General features: G+C 43.0%; 1 protein-coding gene and 1 long non-coding RNA gene across 2 annotated transcripts in view; one reads left to right on the forward strand and one right to left on the reverse strand.

Moving 5' to 3' along the window:
- Nucleotides 1-1564: 1564 nt before the first annotated feature.
- On the reverse strand, nt 1565-11504 carry LOC111941597 (uncharacterized). The gene is made up of 8 exons (XR_015280523.1): nt 10951-11504; nt 10280-10433; nt 9938-10004; nt 9114-9242; nt 8772-8935; nt 7860-7940; nt 6426-7290; nt 1565-5913 (listed from the first exon to the last, which is right to left on the reverse strand). It is a non-coding gene; the product is annotated as an uncharacterized LOC111941597 (long non-coding RNA).
- Nucleotides 11505-12848: 1344 nt separating this feature from the next.
- ATG10 (autophagy related 10) overlaps nt 12849-18017 on the forward strand; it is a 61065-nt gene continuing 55896 nt past the window's right edge. The window contains exons 1-2 of the mRNA XM_023944700.2: nt 12849-13907; nt 15896-16021. Coding sequence (XP_023800468.2) covers nt 12849-13907; nt 15896-16021 — 1185 coding nt within the window. The remainder of the gene's footprint in view (nt 13908-15895; nt 16022-18017) is intronic.

The following is an 18017-nucleotide window of genomic DNA, read 5'->3' on the forward strand; positions in this document are numbered from 1 at the left end:
CAAAATTAGGAGCTTTTTTGCCTGCTGATGAGAAAGACTAAATCTGTAGTCAAAGGGTTGAGTTTGATAAGAGAAGAGTAGGAACGGGCTAACAAAGAAGTTTATTTCGTGGGTTTCTTAAAAAAATGCTCCAACAGTTTTCCAATGTCCAGGTACTGGTTCATTGTGTGTCCTTTATGTTTTCTGTTTTGGGGGGAAATGGTTGCTGTGTGTTACACCTCCAGGTCTCGATACCAGTACTTTTGGATGTAACATCACCAGGCTGGCATTAATATTTGAAAAGATTCTAAAAAGGTACCTGTGTAAACTGGAATAATGGGAGCATGGGAGCCTGTAGCCAGTGTTAGAGCAGCAGGTTACTTGGCTGTACAGTTGTATTCCCTCTAAAGAAATTAACTGAGCAGGGTATAATGAGCACTGCCTGGTTCCTGGGAGTTGAGGGGGAAGGAGTAAAACCGGAGCAGAGCTCGTGCTGCTGTTTTTTGAAATCAGGGTGTGAGAGGAATTTGGAGCAAGAAAATGTTTGGGCAACCTTTTTCCTTTTGTCTGGAGAAAGGAATAAAGAAAAGGAAAAAGGGGAAAAAAAGAATAAATCAGTTCGTTTAAGAATTTTTTTGGGGGGGTGTTATTTTTTAAGGGACTAGTTAGAAGTTCCTGCCAGGAAAAATCCTCATGATATGTTAGGGAATTTTTCCTTGCACGTGGAGGAGGAGGTCAGCAATAAGACAGGGACTCCTGAGAGACCCGTGTTCCACCACTGCAACAAGCCCATCTTCCTTCTGTGCCAACATCAGAAAAGAAATTCTCTGATGCTGGTAGATCCTGCAGCTGAAGGCTTTGGTTTACAGGAATCAGAAGGGAATAGCCAGTGATCACATCAGAGGGGCTGGGGAGGACAGAGCACCTCCCAAATTGACGCTGGAAATGCTCCCTCCATCCCTGTGAACCTGGAACCACGCTTGCCACACCTCCACACTGAGTGGGAAGCTTTCTTTGACACCCTTAAAAGCAATTTAATAATTCTATTTTCCAGCCAGGGTTTAAATAAGACCATCATCAACAGATTAGAGACTGAGTAAAAGAGCATTAAAAAACACACGGCTGCTCATTAAAAGAGTTTAATCTAATCTGTGCCCTCAAAAAGGTGGGCAAACACAATACAGATGAACCACTAATTACTACATCGGCATGCTGATGTGTAAGATGAACAAATTAAAGCTAAATTCTCTGTTCTGATGCTTTTGAGCACTAGACTTTGCAAATGTAATAGGATTGAACGCGTTATTTTATGTACAGTATGTATAAAATACTGTCAGTTTTGCTAATGCAAATGGTGCTCTTCAGAGGAGCCCTTTTCTAGAGGGAAGGTCACCCAAAATCCTGGAAAATTTTCATTTTATATCAACAAAGAAATAATAAACATAATTTTAATCCCTTAACATTTTCCCTACAATTCTAATGGATACTTCTCCTTAATAGGAGAACAAAAATCAGAGTGAAGATTCCAGAGAAAAGTTCAGTCAAAATAAAACCAAAAAGAATTTGCAGGCTGTTCTCAAAAGAGTGCATTTCAGGAATTTATTTTTTTTCAATGTCCTTGGAAACATATCAGGGAGTGATAAGGAATGCAAAATTTTGGGGGAGTTATTTTATTACACATAAAAAAACCCCAACCCAAACAGAAAACAATCAACCCTCCACTCAAAAAAAACCCCCCTCTAAAAATCCAAACAAAAAAACCCAAAAAACCAAAAGCCCACAAAACAACCAACCAACCAAACAAACAAACCCGACCAAACCCAACCCAACCTGACCAAACCAAACCAAACCAAACCAAACGAAAAAAATAAATTAAAGAAAACCCAACAAACAATAAAAAAAAAAAAAAAACCAGAAGAGAGAAAATGCTTAAAAACATGTTTGTCTCAACCCCAGATTCTTACCTTATCTGGAAAGTAGCTATTGCAAATTTTAATGCAAGATCAGCACAAAGACAGAGATAATGCAAAGGTTACGAGGATGGTTTTGCTTTGTATGGATTGTGGAAAGGCAGATGCGGTGATTTTTTTTTTATTTGATTAAAAACTGTAGCTTGTTTGAACTTTCCAAGCATGTTTTAATTGGATTGCAATTTATACTGATTTATACTGAATTATACTGATTCCTCATCAATGAAATTTTAAATAAATAATGAATTTAAGCTGTAGCTGGAGTGGATTGATACTAAAAGTGATTTTAGCATGGAGTAGTAACTTTGTGTGACTAAAATGGCTCAAAGTCCAAGTAAAATTGTGACACTGAAATGGAAAAACCACTGGGTGATAAAACATGCTTGTTAGCATCGAAAATGCAAGTGGTGAACAATGCAGGTATTCCCCAATGAAACAAAATTCAGGGAAATGAGTATAAATAAAAACCCAAACAAGCTCTGATTCGTACAAACTTGTCCTGCACACACCTTGAAGAAATATTGTGTTCGCTGTGATCAAAAGGATCGTCTGCAGTTTCCATATGATACCATCACTTTGTGGCTGGCAGTTCACGCTACAGCTCATGGATACAAACTTTGAAGAATATTAACAATATCCCGTCCAACGACCCTGTGTTTTTTGCACTCTCTGTCTCGGCATGTCTGCTCAGGGAGAGACTTTCTTCTTCCTACCAACCTTCTCCCACTGAGAGGGTTTGTGACATTGTTCACACTGACAGAAGACATAACCTGGCACTGAAGTGCTGAGTAAACAAACAAACAAGCAAAAAAGAGTGCAGAATAGCCAAGAATAAAGTGTTTCTTCACACGGCCAAGCTTTTCTTGCTCGTCCATCCCATTAAGGCAGCAGGTCAGGATTGGAGTAAAGCACATGTAGGATGGAAAAGTCCAGTTTCTGGGGTTCCTTTTGAACATGGATTCCTCGGGGTGAAATCTGAGCCACAACACTCCAGTGTTTCCACTACTTCTTTATAAAGCTGCCGCTCAGACAATGCCTAAAACCCTGGGTAAGGTCTGACCAGCTGTAACTGCTGATGCTTCAGATTTGTGTTCAAAAGACTGCACACAAATAGCATGGGACAAAAGGACCCACACTTGCAGGATGCATACATCCTCCAGAGGCAAGGCCAAGCGCCAGCAGAGTCATGAAGTTTATGTTAAGCATTGCACTGTAACCACATGCCCTGGAATGAATTACTGAGCTTCTTAAATGGTCATGCTAATGTTTTTACTTATGAGTTCTTACCTGTAGAGGTATGGTCTCATAATTACGGTAATTACAAGGCTTATGAGTCTCATCACTCAAATCACCTTGCTCCCTCAAGACATTCTCAAAATTGCTATCTGTCTGATTCCCACACACCGAAAAGGTAATTTTGGAGCAAAGTTTCCATAATGAAAAAATAACTCGGATAGTCAGAGGAAAGAAATACTCAGCTCTGTTATTCAAACCCCTCCTCACTTGCAGTTTTCCTGTCTAAGCTTACCGAGCCCCTTGTGAGCAGGGACACCACAGCAGAGGCAGACAGGGGTTGGTGAGGAGCACAGTCGGTGTGGGGTGTTGCAGAGTGAGAACTACAGCACCGAGTTCATTAACTGGTGCCTGAGTTAATGCACGACAAGAGATGGGAAGGAAGAAATATTTCTCCACAGTGCCACTGCTGGTGTTTCCAACAGCACTGGCCGCAATACTGGGAGCTGCACTAAGGGCTGCACTGGCAGCGTGCTCAGGATTAAGGTTGCTGAATATTTCTTGGCTCTGATTTTTTTCCTTTAAAGTTGTAGAATCATGGAATTGCAGATTGGTTTGGGTTGGAAGGGGCCTTAAAGCCCCTCCAGTGCCACCCCAGGCACGGCAGGGCCAGCTCACAGTGTCCCAGGAGCTGCCAGCCCCAATGTCCAGCCTGGCCTTGGGCACTGCCAGGGATCCAGGGGCAGCCCCAGCTGCTCTGGGCACCCTGTGCCAGGGCCTGCCCACCCTGCCAGGGAACAATTGCTGCCCAAGATCCCATCCAGCCCTGCCCTCTGCCACTGGCAGCCATTCCCTGGCTCCTGTCACTCCAGGTCCTTGCCCAAATTCCCTCTCCAGCTCCCTTTTAGGTGCTGATATTAATTTACTATGCCACTGGTTACTGGTTCCCACTTGGATGCAGAGCGATTTCCTGTAACTTTTTGGAGGCAGCCATCCAGCCAGGTCCTTATCCATCCAAGAGTCCCTCCTTCAAACCTGTCTCTCCAATTCAGTGCCAAAGTCTGAGTCTACACAGAGCTAAGTAGTTCTGCTATGAAGACAGAAATTATTTAGAATGCAAAAGAAATCTTGTATCCTACAGGGATTAGCTGTATGCTTAATTTTGAAAGTTCAGAATTGCCTTATGGCTAAATATGTGCATGTGTGAAATCTGGAATTTGTGGAGATGGTGGCTGTTAGCCCCCAACACATAAGTGAAAAACAGGAGAAAATGCGAAAGAGGAATGTTTAGAAATGTACCCTCTTTCGCAGTATAGCAAAGAGATACAAAAACCACCCCAATTGTCTTTTGCAAGGTATATTGAATATATTTTGTATCTAAATTAAATGATTTAAGATATATGAATTCTGCTTTAAGACCCTAATTACCGCCTCTTTGGAAGTAACGTGGAGGGGCATCCAGTGAGGAGGGAGAATGCTATAAATAGAAACCCCAGCGAGAGGGCTGCTACTGGAATGTTCATGATACTGTGGAATCCAAACAAGCAGACAAAGTTCAAGAAATGAAATGTAGGGTAACACCAGTTCCACACTCTGAGTGTTGTATCTCATTTTTGTCTGACTTTGCATCGCGTACAGAACAGCTACAGTTGATGTGATTTGTGGCAATGTGAGATTTGTAAATGCCACCCCTTTAGCCTTTTCTGGAGTGAGCTGGAGGTACTCCATTTCATGTCCTCTGGAAAGGAATACTGCTTGCAGAAGGAACATTGGCTCCTCAGGAGCAACCAAGGGAATTGAAGGCCTTTCATCTCTAATAAATTCAAGCATGGTAAATCTTCAGGTGTTTTTTGATGACATGGTTCTTAACAAAAGACTCACAATTATAGCAAACTTATGTTGTCTCTAGTAAGCTTTTCTCTGATAATATAACCAATAATAACAAAACAGTAGGGGACCTAAATCTAGACTTCTTAATGTTGTATTTGCTGATCTGGTGAATATGGTTACAGGCTTGAGCCCTTAAAACACCATTTCACAGCTTCCCATTCCCAACCATACAGCCATATCTCTTTCAGACACCAGCACTGTGGCACCTGGGAACTTGGTTTAGTGGTGAACATGTGGTACTGGGTTAAAGGCTGTACTTCATGGTCTTAGAGGCTTGCCCAACCTCAAAGGTTAACATAAAAAAAATAATTAAGGAAATGAACATTTCTTGGAAGGTACACCCTCCCTAAGCTCAATTAAAAATGCTTCTTTTTACCTACTTAATATCATGTCTCTAAATCCTTCAGTTCCAGTGGTCTGATTATCTCATCATTCTGCCTTCCCTTCCCTTTTACTCTGAACAATACCGTACATTTTCATAATAATTATACTTTGATTTTCTATACACCCATGCTCTCAGTTGAGCATCTGAAAGGGCCTTAAGTACTATTGAATTGATCTTCAAAACACCTCTTACATTATCGTCCTCATCCTCATTTCCCCAGGTAGGTGAAAATAGCAGCAAGGAGCCAGTGACCTGCCGAGGGCAATAGAAGGAGCAGGGGCAGAGATGGAAGAAGGTGAGAGCTGAAAATAGGTGACACCAACCTCACCAGTTGCCCCCCTGCATTTCCCCAGTTGATAAAGCAGGGAAGAGCAGCTGTTCCTCAGCTTCTGGAAACCCACAACGAGCTGTCATCTCCGAAGGTGCTTTTAGCCACTTCAGTGTGTAAACATTTTCCTGAAAGAAGGCAAGATAATTCACCAGACAGACAACATTTGTAGGTGTTGTTGCAAACATACAACGATATGTATTTTTACACGAATGAAAAACGCCTGTTCATAAAGCCACGGTGTCTGACTGTGAGCAGGTGAAGGGACAGAAAAAGTTACCAAGAGTTGGGATAAAAGGGATTAAACAGAAAGTGACCTGGATTTGGATAAACTGTAGGCATGGCAGACAAAAGAAATTAAAGGCTGGGAAAACAGTGCTTGGGATTGCTGCTGCTTGGGTGGGTCTCCTTTGAATTGGTGCTCGGGGGCACATTCCACTATTCTTACATGCAGAATAACCACCTCTCTGCCCTCCACAAATCACGTACAAATGTATACACTGTACACCGGGGACCCGCCGTTTAATTTTACATCTTATTTCGGCTTTGTTTCTCGAATTTTGCTGTTTCTATGAAAACTGCTGGGAAGAGAAATCTGTCTCTTCAGCATGATTTAGTCTGGGTCCTGCAGAGGACTTACCCGGGTTTGTCATTCCTCAGGTGTTGCGGCCCCACCAGCAGCCCGGATAATGCAGAGTGATTGCTGGGCTGAATGAATTCTGACATAGCCTCGCTGACTTCAGCAGAGCTGCTCCGGCGGTGAGTTTGGCCCGTGGATCCCATTGTTATGTTAAGGAGCTGTCAGCGCCGTGCACAGATCAGGGGAGCTAAGGCTGATGAGCTACTGGAGCTAAAGTGTGCTATTTCACAGTGTTATTAAATACATCATTCAAATTTCGGTGACAGATCGCTCTCAGACTCTTCCTGACTTCCTTTGACTCCTGCTGTAGTATTTACCTGGTGAAAGTGCTGCACAATGGCTGGGGCTGGGGATTGGAGGTGGTTTGGATAACCTCTACCCCCTGCCCCGCTTGAAATCTCCCCTGTGTGGTACAACTGTGCTGTAGGTAAATACTCCAGTGAATCCTTGTGCCAGGGTAAATTTGGTCAAGAGCGTCAGTGCGTTTGGGAGTCATGGACTGAAAGTGAGAAATTCAGAGGTAAGTATTGGGGGGGCACAAGAGTTCTGAAACTGCAGGAACCTGGTGTTGAAATTCTTCAGACACGGTTTGGAGGGTTGGACCCCAGTAAATCCATCTTTAGCACACACTTCTGCAGTGGAAATTGTCAGTGGTTTCAGGGTCAGGAAAGTATTCCAGCAACATTCAAAGGATCATCTTGCTTGATACATGCAGTGGTTATGCTGCAGGTTTCAAACTTTATCTGAATAAACATACAGCTGTTATGGGGAAAAAACCCAACAAACCCAAACAAAACTTTATTTGATAATACCTCTAGTTTTACCGCTGATACGAGTTTTGTATGTTCTGGTAAATTCCTGGACTCTGTAATTCAAAAGAAAGAAAAAAGTCCTTGGCCTTGTCCAAATAATGATAAACAAAAGCATGAATGTTATAAATAAATTTATGTTATTTAACAGAGTATTTGGTGAAGTCTAGCATGGAGGTGGTATTTTAGCACACTAGAACTTCTTCATTTTAGGCAGCAAGTGTTTCCTGTGATGTAATAAAGAAAATTCTTATCATCAACAAATGGGAGAAAGAGGTATATAAAAAATGTATAGTTAGAGGGCATGTTATGTTGGTGATGACATTAAAACACGGGGATTTTCTCCGGTGCCACAACTGTTGCATTAGGAATGTTGTAGAGTACTAAAATGTTAGGAATTCATGCGGAGCGGAGGCCTGAAGGAGAGCTGCATAATCCCTTGTTTTAGCTTACTTTGTTTCTGCATCCATTTAAGTCACATTTTAACAAGTGGCTTTGAAATGCACACGGAGAGACCATCATTGCCATGTGCTTGTGCTTAAGAGATACTTAATAACAATTTTTTTCCAAGTAAACTTGTAAATTTCTCACAGAAGCAGCTCCAGTCTGCTGCTCATAGACTTACGCTAGTGTTATAGGCATGCCTTCTGACAGCACAAAGCAGTTTAATTCCATTATTGTATGCCCACAGCCCATTGGATGTTTTCTAGGGTACAGAAGCCCAGAGTCACATCATAACCCCCTCATAACTCCCGAAGACCACCTCAACCCGTGACAATCCCCCCTATAGCCCCCCAAATCTCCCCAAATCCATAACTGCCCTATAGCTCCCTGAGACCCCCTCCAGAGCTGCCCCAAATTCATAAGCTCTTATAGCCCCACAGACTCCTCCTGAGCCCCCCAGACCCCCCAAATCCATGACAACTTCCCAGAACCTCTCCAAACTCCCCCAGAGCCCCCCATTCAATTTTACCCCATTAACATTGTTACTCTAGAACCCCCCTAGCCCCCCTAGCCCCCTATAGCACCCCCAGGCCTCTCTAGAGTCCCTTCAAATCTTTAACACCCCAGAGCACCAAGAAAACCCCCTACACGCCCACCAGAACCCCCAAGCCCCCGTAACTCCCCAGACCCTCCCAGACCACCACAAACCCATGATAATAAACACCATTACCCCCTATAGCCTCCCCAGACCTCCCCAAAAACCCACATAGTCCCTCTACAGCCCCCACCAGACATCCTACAGCGCCCTAAATCTACATCACCCCAGAGCACCTCCGACCCCCTTGTGCTCCTCCAGCCCCCTTAGGCCCCCATAAAACCCGTGAAAACCCCCTACAGCTACCCCAAAAACTCCACAGCCCCCCAGACCTCCCCAAACCCATGATTATCCTCCGAACAGCTCCCCCAAATCTCTCTAATATCCCAGATCTCCCTTATAGCTTGAGAATTCCCCCATAGCCCCCCCAGAAACCCCCAAACCTTCTCCCAACCCCCTTGTAGCCCTCCCAGACCCCCCAAACCCACTGTTTTTTACCCCCTGCCCCACAGTTTTCACCCAGCTGCCATCAGGAGGTATTTTCACCGCTCTGGCGTGTCTCCAGCGTGCCCAAAGCACTCTGCAGTTGTGCTGCTCCACTGCTGGGTATGGAGCTGGCATTTCCTCCTGGGATCTGAGCAGCCAGAGGAGTATTTCATGGTCTTTAATAAGAGAAATTATCTGTTACTAAAACAACAGGGAGTGATAACACTCTGTGGGTAACAACCTTACTGGGAAAGGCCTCAGCTGGACTGTGAGCTTAAGCTCCAGGGCTTGTCGCTTTGGTATCACAGGCAAGGGGAAAAATCAGGAAGAAAGAAAAACGAAACCAAATCTAACTCTTGGAACGATGCCTGTGGTGATCCTCAGAAATCCTGGGGTCAAACATGTAGATCCCACAGATCCCTGGAGAGCAGGGTGTTGTGTGCATGCAGTGCTGTGACATCAAGAACATGTGTTAAGTCCAACCTGCTGGGACACAACATATACTATTCATAAATACTGAAAAAAAATATATACAGAAATACTTTTTAATTTGTGTTTCTTCTTGCTTGGCTTCTGGATAGTTTCTGTTCTGTTGAACAACTTTATATTACAAAAATAAAATAAAAATTAAAAAACCCTTTCACTTGTGAAGAACTTCCCTCTCAATCTGGATCAGTCTCCTTAGGTACAAGAATTATTTAGACCTGTACCAGAAGAGTAATTTACCCTGGAGCTTAGCAAAGGCTTAATTTATGTTATTTGCATAAAATTAATCCTAGTCCTGACCTACCTACAAAAATATTTCACACACTGCACTTTGAACTTGTTTCTGACTTTTTAGTGAACATTACACTAGCACTGGTAGTGTAGTTTGCTGGTTCAATAAAACAAGAAAGACTAACTTGTTTATTTATTAGAATTCTATATATTTACATTTATATATATATATCTATATCTATCTATCTAAGTCTATTCTCTTACTATAATTTCATGGCATGGGTCATAATGGCCTTTGCTCCACTGTCCACAGATATTTTAATGTTGTTCAGACCAAGAACTTGTGAGCTAATTACAAAAAAATAATTAAAAAATTCTTTCTGCATCAAGCAGATGCTTCTTATTAGCTGCAACTTCCCCCCAAATTCAATTTCCCTTTTGAGACCTCCAAATGTTGCTACCTTTTGTATGAATGGTGTCAGTACTTCCTAGATAGCCTGTCTCAAGTTGAATTCAATATGTATTGGGCTAATAGGGGACAAAAAAAAAATAATGTAAACAAGAAAGAAACATGAATAACAGTAATGGAGGAGAAAAAAAAAAAACAAATGAAAAAAATTAATTTAAGCTCTGAAAGATTTATTCAATTTTTATGTAAAATGAAAAAGGTAGGGAAGATTGCTAAAAAGAAAAGGTGGCAACAACTGCTGCATTGTGACTGTACTTCCTTCAGCGCTGATTGGAAACGTTTGCCACTGAAGTGGAATAAAAACCTTCATGAAAAATGAATGCTGTTTGTGTACCTCTGTGTTTATTTCCTTTTGAACTTCCAGCACAGTCACAGGGCCCAAGAGCTCAAACTGTTGAAGGCATGGAATACAAGTTGACAAAATTCATCTCCATTCACCAGCCCAGCAGTTACCACAGTCTTCAACAGGCCACTTCATTCCTCCTTTTCTGCCAGGAAAAGGAAAAATAACACTGCTTTTGTACCTCACAAAAGAAGAGTGGTATTACAGTGATTACTGGAATATAGGGTTTGCTAACAGTTTTGAAAGAGCAGATGCTCGCTTACCGAGTTCTATCAGGGGACAGAATTTTGACTGCTAAGTCTCCTGAACAAACACAGCAGAAAAATGCAGAATTATCTTATTTAAAATTCCTGTTACATATTAGTACAGAAAACAAAAAAACCTTGAGTTATAATACAAGTGAAATGGTTTGAGCATGCTGTCCAGCAGCCTCACAGGACATTCTCAGAAGCATTTTGGTTTGTCTACACCATTATTTCTGATTTGGCCCACCTGGCAATATACTTTTTTTTATAAAACTTTGCAACATGGGTACTGCCAGGCACTGGCAATAACAAATTATTATCTCTTTTTGTCCTAGCAACATCACTCAGTGTCAGAAATTAAGAGTAATCAAAGAACAAAGTGTAAGATGTAGCATTAGAATTACTGTGAGGAATTACTTTGTCAGGAGATGAAGCACACTGAGGAAGATTCATGGAATGAAATGTACATGGTGTTAATTCTGTCAGTCTGAGAGCTGTAATGTCACCTTTTCTCCTTTGAAGAGTAGAGTGCTGCATGAACTGCTCGACTGATCAAGGGGCTAGGGCTGGAGCTGTGTTTCCTGGGACAAAAGAGCAGGATGAAGACATGAAAAAGACCTTTCAGAGGTCATTCAGTCTGGCTGATAAAGGATTATTCTCCACCATCTTTACTTTAGTTCTAAAATTCCCAATCAACAAAGTTCCTATGACCATCACAATTTACTCTGGAATTTTTTTCTTTTTGATATTCAATAAAAACATGGTATTTGTATCAATGATTTTGGCATTTTATCATCATCATCATGATCAATGATAATAGGTGAAATATATGTATGTTCTAAATGCATGATAATACATTTAGAAGAAAATTAAATAGTCTAATGACCTTTTAATGCATTTAAGTATATAAACATCTAAGCAGTGACACAAAGAACAGGGCTATTAATGCTTTTGCAAGGCAGAGATGAGACGGGAACCTGAGGCATTTTTGTCAGGCAAAAGGAGGGAGAAAGAGGAGAGAACTCCCCAATTTGGGACGTCTTGTCCAGGAAGTTCAGAGCCGTAGCAGATGCATTTCCCTTGATAAGGAGGCACACACTGCAATCCACTGCACTGCCCTGGCAACGGGACTGGAGATGACCAAGCTGATACCAGGAGCTGCAAGAACAGAATTTCACTCTTCTCAGCCTTATTCTTTCAGCCATGGCAACTCCTTTGCCAACTCTGATGCAAAATCAGGGCCCTATCAGCCACTTTTTACATGAGCCATGTCTCAAACCCAACGATTCTTCCCTAAGATAATCCAGAGAGACCGTAACAAAGCTAAAATTAGAAATCAGGAGCTGTAGCTTCCGAGGAAATGCACATTACGTGACGTTTTTTCATTACCACATGCATTTACTGTTAGCAAAAAAGGCCTAGAGAGAACACTCTACAGTGCAAAAATCCTCCCCCAGAACTCAGGGGTGAGTGAAAACACAGTGTTTTACTCACCAAATTTTATTAAAAAACCCAATATTTATAAGAAACAGTAAAGAATTATATAAATAATTAATTCTGATGATTAAATAAGGGCTATAGCATCACAGCCCATAGCTATAACGGCATTACCCAAACTATGCAGCTGATTTTAAAAATGACAAATGCTGTGAGAAAAATAATCTATGAAGGCACCCTAATCTGTTCAAAGCACATAACACAATTATTAATTCTCCAGAATAACTTAAAGAAGTAAAACTTCACTTACATATGTATATACCTTGCGTTGAAAACTCAAAACTTAGGAGAAACATTTCAGTGATCACAAGTGGTGAAAATCATCTTTACACATGAACTCTGGTATTTATTTGAATGACTTGAATGCTAACAGGAATTTTAAGAACAAAGAGAAACGCTTTACCTGAGGAATATTTCAGAAAAAAAAATTAAAAAAAATAATAAAGCTTTGGCCCTCCTGAGCTCTCCACACCTAGCACATTACAAGGAAATTAGGAAGTGCATAGTTGGGAAAATGTAATATCACAGTACACCATTTGCATACAGAAGCTCTCCCTGAATAATGTGGTCTCCAGACTGGTGGGGTAGCTCTGGTTTACTATAAACACAACAGTCCTAGAACTATTTTAAGTGGCAGTTTATAGCTAAAAAGGTAAAACAAAGATTTTCTGTGAATCTTGTTGTGGTGCATTCTGCATGCACTACCTTGGTCTGCTTAGCTGTGCCAGACAAGACTTTACCGCTGAAAAATATATGGTCTAATGGACTCTTTAATTTAAAAATAATTCCCCCAGCATTTGCATAGCAGAACAGCTTAGATGCTCCTCCCAAATTCTCAGACCTCCAGACAATTACAGAAACTGGGTAATGGATGGAACACTGGAATACACGCTGGCACCTCCTGGAAGTGGCCTAGGAGGGACAGTGCTCAGGTGACCCCCTGGTCATGTCAACTCCACACCACCTCCTCCTCAAAAAGTAACATTACATATTTATACAGCAGGGAGAGGAAGGTGACTAAGCCTGTTATTGCTGAGCGCTTGAAGGAAGAACAACCTGGGCTGGGCGAAGCTTGTGGAGGGCAGGAGGAGTCTGATGGCAGCACTGGATGCACAGAGAGCTCCTCCAGGGCTGGTTGGGGGCCCACATCTCTCACTGGGCAGCCCTCGGGATCCCTCATCCCCCTCAGGACCTTCACAGGCATCTCTGCCCCATCACTCCCTCACCGCTCTCAGCCCCCCATCCCTCATTCCCTGCTCTCCTTCAGCCCCTTATCCCTCATTCCCCACTGCCCCTCATCCCTCATTCCCCACTGCCCCTCATCTCTGCCACCCTCACCCTCCCGGTTCACACCCTGCTTGTCCCCCTCAACCCTGCAACCACCCCAGCCTTCATCCCCTGCAACCCCTCATTCCTTCACCTCCCTCATTCCCCTCATATCCCTTATTGCCCTCATCCGTTTCATTCCCTGTATCTCGCCATTGCCTCATCCCTCTCATCCCCTCGCTCCTTCATTCCCTCAATCCCTCTCGTCCCCCTCGCTCCTTCATACCACCATTTCTGTCATCCCTTCATTCCTTCATCCCTCTCATTCCCTGAGTCCTTCATTCCTTCACTACTTCATCCCCCTCATCCGCCCATTTCCTCGCTCCTTCATTCTCTCATTCCCTCTCACCCCCCTCACTCCCTCAGGCTCACATTCCCGCCCCCTCCCCAGCCCTCGCGCACGCGCACCCGGCCCTCGCTTCCTCCCCGTCGCGCGCCCGGAGCGGCGGGGCCGCGCATGCGCGGCGGGGCGGGCGCGCGCCCGGAGCGGCGGGAGGAGGAGGAGAAGGAGGAAAAAGAGGAGGAAAAGGAAAAAGGAGGAGGAGCGCACGGTACGTGAGGGGCGGTGAGCGGGGCTGGTCCCTCCCGCTCTCCCCGACCCTGTCCGCCGGGGCCGGGAAGACCAAGGAGAGGAAGAAAAGGAACAACCTGTGCAGGGCTCGCCGCCGGCAGCCGGCCAGGCCCGTGTCCGAGCGGGACCGGCCCGTAAGGGTCGGCTCAGGGCTCTGTCACAGAGTCTGGAGAAGGGAACACTGAGTGGGGATCCCATGGATCCACACAAACATCTCCGAGGGCTGCCAGAGGATGGGGCCGGGCTCTGCCGGGCGCTGCCGAGAATAAAATAAAGGGCAGCGAGCGGCAGCCCGGCAGGAGGAAGAACTTGTGTCCATGGAGGGGCAGAGGCCTGGAACAGCTGCCCAGGGAGGGCCTGGAGTGTCCCTGTGTGGAGCCATGGCAGCCCCAGCTGGGCACGGCCTGGGCTGAGGGAGCTCCACAGGAACCTTCCAAACCTAATAATTCAGGATTCGGTGATTTTTCACAGCTGCCGATTTCCAGAAGCGCACAGCTCTGCTTCAACCCTGTGAGGGAACTGTGCACTCCTCACGTTTTTCAATGAGGGCGATTTGCAGCCCTTCATCAGGGCTGGGGCACTTGGGGAATTGCAGAAACACTTGCGCTCTCTGTTTCCTGCTTTTCCCCTTTCCTGGCATCCAAGAGGCACAGAGCAGCAGAGCCTTGGGTTAACTGCTGTTGAGAGTAATGTGTTTCAAGTGCTAATAAATAATTTTTGTCGTGAGCAGACAGGATGATGATGTGACTCAGGGTCAGGTACTGAAAAATAATGAGCGTTGCATGAGGTGCTGTGAGACTTGTATTTCTTGTTAAGGAGAGGTGTGATCCGGTTGTAATAGCTACAGGTTATTGTTGTGATAGCTGCTGACAGGACAAGGAGAATAGCTTTAAACTGAAAGAATAGTTTTAGAGTAGATAATGGGAAGAAATTCTTGCCTGTGAAGCTGTGGCTGCCCCTGGATCCCTGGAAGTGTCCAAAGCCAGGCTGGATGGGGCATGGAGCAGCCTGGGACAGTGGAAGGTCCCTGGCCATGGAACGACATGAGTTTTATGGTTCCTTCCAGCCAAACCATTCAGTGATTTGTTTGTGGTGCTGCCCTGCTGCCTGATGTCCACAAACACATTGAACCAACCCTATTTATGACACATCCTCATTGAAATGGGCAACGGGAGAGGGGGGACAAGTAAAAATGACAAAATTCTCTGAGAAATACCTTATTTTCAAAACCATGTGAGGAAACCCTTTGAGGGATAGGGAAGGTTTTGAAGCCATATTTTGGGCCATGGAGCGCTGCACTGCACTCTTAAGGAAATAAATGTTAAAAGTGCAGCTCTGGGCTGCCCTGTACAGGGAAGACACCACCATGCTGGAACCAGCCCAGCAGAGCCCCAAAGATGATTAAGGGTGTTTGGTGTATGAGGCAAGGCTGAGAGATGGATCAGCCTAGAGAAGAGAAAGGTCAGTGGGGTCTCCTAAATGTATTTAACCATAAAGACATGGTGGGAGGGAATAAAGAAGATGGAGCTAGACTTTCTTGAGTCAAGACTACGAAAGAGGCAGCAAGCGCAAACTGATAGGTAAATGCTTCCAGTTAAACAGAAACAAAAGTATTCCCTGCTATGATGATTGAGCACTGAAACAGGTTCCCTATAGAGAGGCTGTGGCATATCCATCCTTGGATATAATCAAAACCCAAATGGAAACACTCCTGAGCAACCTGCTGCAGTTGACACTGCTGTGGGTAGGGGGAATGAACCAAAGGTCTCCAAAGGTCTCTTCCAGCCTCAGCTGTTCTGCAGATCCACAATTCCCTGATGGAATTGAAGAAAAATCTTTGTTTTATTTAAAGCAAGGTGGTTTTTTTTTTCCTATGCTTTTTTATTTTACTGTTCAGTTGCTATAAATTAGTGGAATTTCTTGGTGTTCTTTTTATCTGCCAGCACTAACCTTCAGTTTGCTCTGCAGGTACCCTGTAGCATGGCAGGTGAAGAGGACTTCTTTTTGGAGGAGAAAAGATTCAAGCAGTACTGTGAAGACTTTGTTAAACATTCACAGCAGATAGGAGATGGTTGGGAGTGGAAAGCCAGCAAGGTAAAACAATCACAGCGTTGACTTTTTGAATCTCTTGGTGAACTTCTTGAGCTGTTGACTACCACCACAAGCTGGAACATCCTTTAGCAACACAGGAAGCAAATTTTTCACACAGCTGGTTCAAGGCTGTAGCAGTGCATAGGTGTCAAGTTGTTGTGAGGGTTGAGGCCGGTGCATGTACTGGATCTGTGGATCTCTGGATCTCTGAATCCTGGCCAATCTATCAAAACCCTTTTCAGCTGTGGGCAGGACCAGACAATGAATGTGGTGTCACTGTGAAATTCAATCCCTCCTACTCTGGGCAGCTGCCTGTGGTTTTATATCCAAGGTTTGCTTTAACCCTTTAGGTTGAAATATCACATAGCCTTTATTCTAGATTCTTGGCTTAGTATTTTCGTTACAGTACCTGTCAGTTGCATACAGGAACCAGAAATATCTGCCAGTATTAGTGATCAATTCTCATTATTTGCTGCTTCTCCATAACTTTCAAACCTCTACGATAATAATTACATATTGTTTCTAGGTCATTAATCAAAATTTTAAATAGCACAGGGCTAAGATAAGTCCCAAAGGACCCTATTAAAATCACTTCTTTTATGATGATTTCCCCATTTTTTAAGTTACACTTGAGATCTGTGAATTAATAAATTTTCATCCTATAGCATGTGTAAGAGTAGTGTGGGATTATTTTAATTTTTTTAAATTTACACTTGTGGAATCCACAGATGTTCTAGGGAATTCTGAGCAAGTATTATTCCTACTTGTATGTTTATCAACCAAACATGTCTCCTGAAATTACACTGAGAAATTCTGTTTTCTTTAAGAAAAATGCTTTTACTATACATATTTTTTTCATTTACTGAATTTGATGACTTTTGTTATGTTCCTCAGGATAATGTCCAACTAATATGTATGTAGGTACACAAATTACCCTATATATGTATTATAGTGTATAAAGACATATCGATACAGTATATAAAAATGTATTGTTACAGTGTATGAAGATGTATTGATACATGCTGGCTTTTTCTGACATGTAGGTTTTCGTATTCTCTTTTTTGTGTATTCTTTCTATTGTAGAAAATTTGCTGCTCTAGCTTTTTTTTTTTTTTTTTTAGGGTTTAATGGCTTTAGTGGTTTCCCATGCTTTCATGAATTTTTTGAAAAAAGTCCATGCTTTTTCCAATGTGTGCCATCATTTTTACATATGTAGTTGTACATTAATGTTTGTAACCCTTTCATCACAGACAATCAGAATTTCAGCAAGAGGGAGGACTTTGGACTTTAGATATTTTCTGTTTAGGAATTTTTAAAGGAGTGTAAATATTAGCCAAGTGTTACAATGCACCCTTTCTTACAGCAAACCATTTGAAACTTTAGATTTCAGTCCAAGGCTATATTTGTGAGGATTTATTCAACAAAGAAAGATGCTCTGAGCCTCCTCTACTGGGAATTTAATACATGGGTCAAAGTCTGAACTTTCTGTGAAATAAGAAGCTTTGCTGGAAATAGCAGAATGAGATAGATTTTTGTTCTCATATAAAAAAATTCTAAGAGGGTTGTTTTCTTTTTTTAATGGGCCAAGTTGGCGACTCTGTGATTTCAGCATGTGATAAAAACCTGGGCATGGAGACCGTCCATTTATAGTGTGCAGTCTGGGAAGAAAGCTTTTCCTCAACAAGATGTCTCATTGTCTTTTTACCTTTTTTTTTCTTTTTTTTTTTTTTTTTTCTTTTTTTTTTTACCCAGTATATGTGTTGTGGGTAGTTTGGGGCACTCTTAATTTTGCTGATGTAATGCACTTGGATCCCATTCCTCATTCCTGGCTCACGTGAATAGACCCATTGATAGCAGTGAGACCACACAAGTGAAGCAGGCTGGTAGAACTGTGTTCCTGTGTTCCCGTGTTTTTCTGTGGAGATTAAATTTAGATGATGAAATACTCATTGTTCTCGTGGAGCTGGCTCTTGGTGCGTAAGCTCACATGGCCCGAGCA

This window comes from Cyanistes caeruleus, chromosome Z, assembly GCF_971803275.1.
Source record: "Cyanistes caeruleus chromosome Z, bCyaCae1.hap1.1, whole genome shotgun sequence".
Lineage (NCBI taxonomy): Eukaryota > Metazoa > Chordata > Aves > Passeriformes > Paridae > Cyanistes > Cyanistes caeruleus.